This window comes from Trichechus manatus, unplaced genomic scaffold, assembly GCF_000243295.1.
Source record: "Trichechus manatus latirostris isolate Lorelei unplaced genomic scaffold, TriManLat1.0 scaffold00190, whole genome shotgun sequence".
NCBI lineage: Eukaryota > Metazoa > Chordata > Mammalia > Sirenia > Trichechidae > Trichechus > Trichechus manatus.
Window position 1 is genome coordinate 3,359,477 of NW_004444126.1, and position 5,697 is coordinate 3,365,173.

Genomic DNA, 5,697 nt, shown 5'->3' on the forward strand with positions numbered 1-5,697 from the left:
GGGTCCCTGCGCCGAGAAGCTCCTAGTCCAGGGGAACACTGATGAGAAGGCCGACAGACAGAGAAAGACTTCCCCTGGAGCTGACACCCTGAATTTGGACTTTTAGCCTACTTTGACAGTGAGGAAATAAACTTCTCTTCATTAAAACCATCCACTTGTGGTATTTCTGTTATAGCAGCAATAGATGACTAAGATACCCCCTAAGCAACGTCTTCCTGTTTACCCCTCCCTCCCACCTCTGGTAACCACTAATAATCTTTGGTTTTTATGTATTTACTTATTTCATATAAAGGAGATCATACAATATTTGTCCTTTTGTGACTGACTTATTCTGCTCAGCATGATGTTTTCCAGGCTTATCCATATTGTGGTGTGTATCAGGACCTTATTTCTCTTCATGGCTGAGTAATATTCCATTGTGTCTATCTAGAGGGTTTTCAATGGCTGATTTTTCTGAAGTAGATCACCAGGCCTTTCTTCCAAGGCACCTCTTGGTGAATTCGAACATCCAGCCTTTTGGTTGGCAGCTGAACGTGTTAGCTGCACCACCCAGGGACTCCTCAACATAGGTAGTCACAAGCAATTGACTGGCATCAAAATTAAATACAGAGCCCCATTTTTCATCCCCGTGAAAATAACTCTGTTTCTTTAACAGAAATAAGGATAGCCAGAAATGTTCTCTCTCTCTCTCTTTTTTGTTACCCAAATTAGCCAGGCTGTGTATCCCTGGGAAGTGTTCTCTGAAATCCTGTCTTGCCTCTCCCACAGCATCAGCACATGGCCCTGACATGGCCTGTCTACAGGATTCCCTCTCCCATTTTCAGTAATCTGCTCAAGGGCAGGGAGAACATTCTAGTCATTCCTATATCCCGGTGCCTAGCACAGGGTCTAGCATCAAGCACATAGGAGGTGTCATGAGTTTCCGTGAACCAAACTCTCTGGAAAATGGAGCTAACACATTTGAAGATGAAATAAAATGATACATGTATAAGTGCTTGCCAACTATAAATTGCCATACAAATCTAAATTTCAAGTTCAATGAACAAGAACACCTCCTCATCAAGATGTTACCAGACTAAGCAGACTTTCTGGTTAACCTTGATCAGCCTTGGAGAGTCAGATTCATGCCATCAAGCAAAATGCAGTTTTGGACGACTGACATGGGCACCAGAGAAGACAAATGAGCAAAACTATGACCTCATCCTTTATTGGGGAAGGAGGGGGAGTCAAAGGAAATAGACTGAAGCCAAGTCATGAGAACATCTCTCTTCAAAGGCAGCTGCCTCCAGAGGGCACCTGGACTGGGCAGCCAACACAGGCCACCCTACAATGCCCCAGGGCACTGCCCACTAAAGAGTGGGGAACCCCCTGAAAGAAGCAACAATAACAGCCTGAAAATATTTAGTAGCACAATCAAGGAGTAAACAGGCCTCTGAGAAACATAAAAAAGAGAATCAATACTTGTGTTAGCCCCTTTGAGAGGCGGACACACAGCAGGCAAGGATGAAAAATGGTCATCAACTGAAAATAAAAAAGCAAGGAACTTATTTTAGCATGCATGGGGCTCCTTGGCACAGCCAATGGTCAGGAGAGTGGCTTCTATTTCTGGTGTAAAGGGGTGGTACATAGAGGACAATTATATTGGATGGAGATGGGCAATTCTTCAAGCCAAGGAGAAGAAAGAACTAAAGACACAGGATCTTGCCCCAGCCAGAGGGTATTTCGTGGTTGTTGGTGGTGGTGGTAGGGGGAAGTCTTGGCAGAATGAATCCTCTTTTTGTCACTTCATCCTGGAGATCAAGATGTCAACCTAGTTCCTGAAAGGTATAAGCATGCCCCCTAATTGCTGGCTGAAACTTGCTCATTGAGATCCTCAGGGTGTACCTACCATCCACCATTCTGGACATCAAAAAAAGTTAGGTCTTGTATTAGTTTCCTAGGGCTGTTGTAACAAACTGGTGGCCTAAAGCAACAGAAATGTATTATCTCACTGTTCTAGAGCCTGGGAGTCCAAGATCAGGGTGTCAGCCATGTTGATTCCTTCTGAGGCTCTGAGGGAGAATCTGTTCCATGTCTCTCTCCTAGCTTCTGGTGTTGGCTGGCAATCCTTGGTGCTCCTTAGCTTGTAGATCTCTCCAATCTCTGTCTCTGTCTTCACATGGCTGTCTTGTCTCTGTGTCTCTTTTCCTCTTTTATAAGGACACCACTTATATTGGATTAGGACTCACTGTACTACAGTATGGCCCCACATTGACCTAACTGATGACATCTTCAAAGACCCTCTTTCCAAACAACGTTCACATTCATAGGTACCAGGAGTTAGGACTTCAACATCTTTTGAGGGGACACAATTCAATACATAACAGGTCTTACCTCCTGTTGTGTCTCCCAGGTTCTCTGATGCTGCCAAAAGTACTGGGGTAGGGGTGAAGAAACCCTTAGAACTGGGAGCCAGGAGGCCTAGGTGTGAGGCTCATCTCTGCTCCTGACAAGCAAGTCCCTTTTCATCACTGGTCAGAGCTTCTTCTCCTGGGACATTACAGGGTTGGACCAGATACTCTATCAGTTCAAGTCCCTTCTGGCGTTGGGATCAGTGGGACTTCACCATGTTCCAGCCCCTTGACTGCTGGGTGGAGAAAGGATCTCAGGGGTGAGAGAGCATCAAAGTTAGGAAGCTGGTGAGACTTGCTTTCTAAGGGTTTGATGATGGCAGCTTGGACGAGGGTGTGGCCATAGGAAGACAGAGAGAAGTCCTTGAATTTGAAATGTATCATGGAAGTAGAATTGAGAGGACAGATTGGATATGAGGATGAGGAAAAAGGAAGCAGTGATGAGTCCTAGAAATTGGCCCAAGAATCCAGGGAGTTGGGGTTCCATTTCCTGTGATGGGCAGATAGTAGGAGAAGCAGTTTGAGGTAGTGGTGGAGTAGGAAAATAAATAGTTCTGATTGGGCCATGTTAAATCTGAGATACCTATTAGACACGCAGGACAGTAGTTTGAGGGTATTTGGAGATAGGAGTCTGGAGTTCAAGGTTGGAAGTAAAACTTGGGGGTCAGTGGAAATGCTGTTAGTTGCTGTTGAGTTGGCTCCGACTCATGGCAACCTGAAGTACAACACAAAGAAACACTGCCTGGTCCTGCACCATCCTCGTGACAGCCAGCATGCTTGAGTCCACTGTTGCTTTCCAACATAGGGGACTCATCTTCCAGCACTATATCAGACAATAGTCTATTGTGATCCATTGAGTTTTCACTGGCTAATTTTTGGAAACAGATTACCAGGCCTTTCTTCCTAGTCTTAGTCTAGAAGCTCCACTGAAACCTGTCCACCATGGATGACCCTGCAGTATTTGAAGTACTGGTGATGTAGCTTCCAGCATCATAAGAACACGCAAGCCACCAGAGTATGACAAACTGACAGATGGGCGGTGGCAATGGAATATAGGTATTATTTTAAGCCATGGGACTGGAAGAGGACAGGGTCCAGGATGAAGCCTAGGACCTCCAGGGTTTAGACGTTGAGCAGAAGAGGGTAATGGAGCCAGTAATAAATGACGGGGAGTTAGAGGGTGGGGAGTGAAGAGGGAAGCGGGGGTAGATGCAAGCAATGGGGAGGGGGTACTGGGTGGTCAAGTGTGAACTTAATTTGAACTTCAAAGGAGATGGGCTGTCTTAAGATAGTGGGAGAGAAATGGTTCAGAAGCCACAGTGAGGATCAATGAAGACCTCTTTTGCACCAGAAAGTCCTAGAGTACGTGGAGTGGGAGAGTAAGAGCTGACTCTATTGGATGAGCTACAGGGGAGAGACAAGCTTCAGTTTAGGCAAGAAGGTGAAGACAATGCTTTGAGAAGTTGCAAATAGAGGAAAGTGTGTTGATGATATAAAATTTAAGCTGACTACAAATAAAATGTGATGAATCTTGAAGTTATTAGGCATCATCTATCAAATCCCGATATCAACCTTGGGAGTAGGTAGCTGTATTCCAATTTTACACATGACAGAAAGGAGGCTCAGAGAGATACAGTGACTTGCCCAAGGTCATACAGCATTTATGACAGTATTAGGACTTAAGCCCTGGTCCTTCTGACTAGAGAGCCCAAGCTCTTAAAAACCACACACACACATACACACACATATATTGTTAAATAATTTGTTGTTGTTTAAAATGTACACAGCAGATCATACGCCAATACAACAATTTCTTCATGTACAATTCAGTGACATTGATTGCATTACTCAAATTGTGCAACCATTCTCGCCCTCTGTGATGGTTAAGGTTATGTGTTGACTTGGCTAAACCATGATTTTCAGTGGTTTGGCAGATATGATGTAATCATCCTCCATTGTGTGATCTGAGTAACCAAACAGTTGAAAGGGGTATTTCCTTGGGGGTGTGGCCTGCATCCAATATATATGGATGTTCTGGCAAAGCTAGCCCTCTCTTGATCCTGCATCCTGCTCGTACTCCTCTGACCTCTGGTTCTTGGGACGTGAGCCAGCAGCCTGCCATCTGATCTGGGATTTGCCAGCTCCTGCAGCCCCATGAGCCAGCAGCCTTCTGCCTGACCTGCCGATTTTGGTTTCATCAGCCCCTGCAACCAAGTGAATCAGGAGAAGCCTGATGCCTGATCCATGGATTTTGGACTTGCTAGCCTCCACAACTGCATGAGCCATTTCCTTAAAATAAATCTCTCTCTATATACATACATACATGCACACACACACACACACACACACACACACACACACATATACTTCACTGGTTTTGCTCCTCTAGAGAGCCCAGCCTAAGACACCTTCTTTTTCTGAGTTGTTCCTCCCCATTAACATAATCTCACTGCCCACTAAGCTTCCTATCTAATGTTTCCAGTTGCTGTTGTCAGTTTGATCCCATATAGTTAGTTCTTTAGAGAAGCACAATGCTCAAGGCAGGCATTCTTTACTAATTAAGCTAAACTATTGAAAAAACCACATATATTTCCTGTTCCAATGTAAAGAAAGTCTTATGTAGCACAAAACTCCCAAACAGACAGATCTACAGGAAACCATTTTAACCTGCATCTAAAACACTAAGAAAACAATTGACCAGGTGAGACACCTACCTATGTAGTTCATGATAAATCCCTGGCCCTTCCCAAAGATGAGGCCAGCTGGGTCTGAGTGGAATTGGATGGTTAGGTCTGGTGTGGAGGAGTACAGCTTCTGGGGGCCACTGTTCCCAAGGTACTGCCCCAGGATATGAGGCATGACCTCGTCACCATCGTATATGGTCAGGATGTCGCTGTTGCTCAGGTTCAGGCTTGGAGGACAGAGAGAAGAGAAGACTTAGGAAGCCAGAGGGTTAAGCAAAGCTATGGGCATTCAATAAGCCTTTCATTTTGTTTTTAATTGTATGAATCTTTTATTATTTTTTTCCCATACAAAAATTTATATATACGTTGTTATGTGACTCTAATTGCTCTCCCCATACTGTGACAGCAAACTCCTCCTTTCCACCCCTGATACCTCGTGTCCATTCAACCAGCTCCCAACCCTCTCTGCCTTCCCATCTCACCTCAGGACAGAAGCTTCCCATTTAGTCCCTTGCATCTACTTAAGCTAAGAGGCACACTCCTCAAGAGTATCACTTTATGTCCCACAGTCCAGTCCAATCCCTGTCTGAAGAGTTGGCCTTGGAAATTGTTTTAGTTCTGGG

At 44.8% G+C, this 5,697-nt stretch overlaps 1 protein-coding gene across 1 annotated transcript in view; it reads right to left on the bottom strand.

Annotated features, from left to right (window-relative positions):
• SEZ6L (seizure related 6 homolog like) overlaps positions 1-5,697 on the bottom strand; it is a 153,872-nt gene that overhangs the window by 97,831 nt on the left and 50,344 nt on the right. The window contains exon 8 of the mRNA XM_023741798.1: positions 5,105-5,301. Coding sequence (XP_023597566.1) covers positions 5,105-5,301 — 197 coding nt within the window. The remainder of the gene's footprint in view (positions 1-5,104; positions 5,302-5,697) is intronic.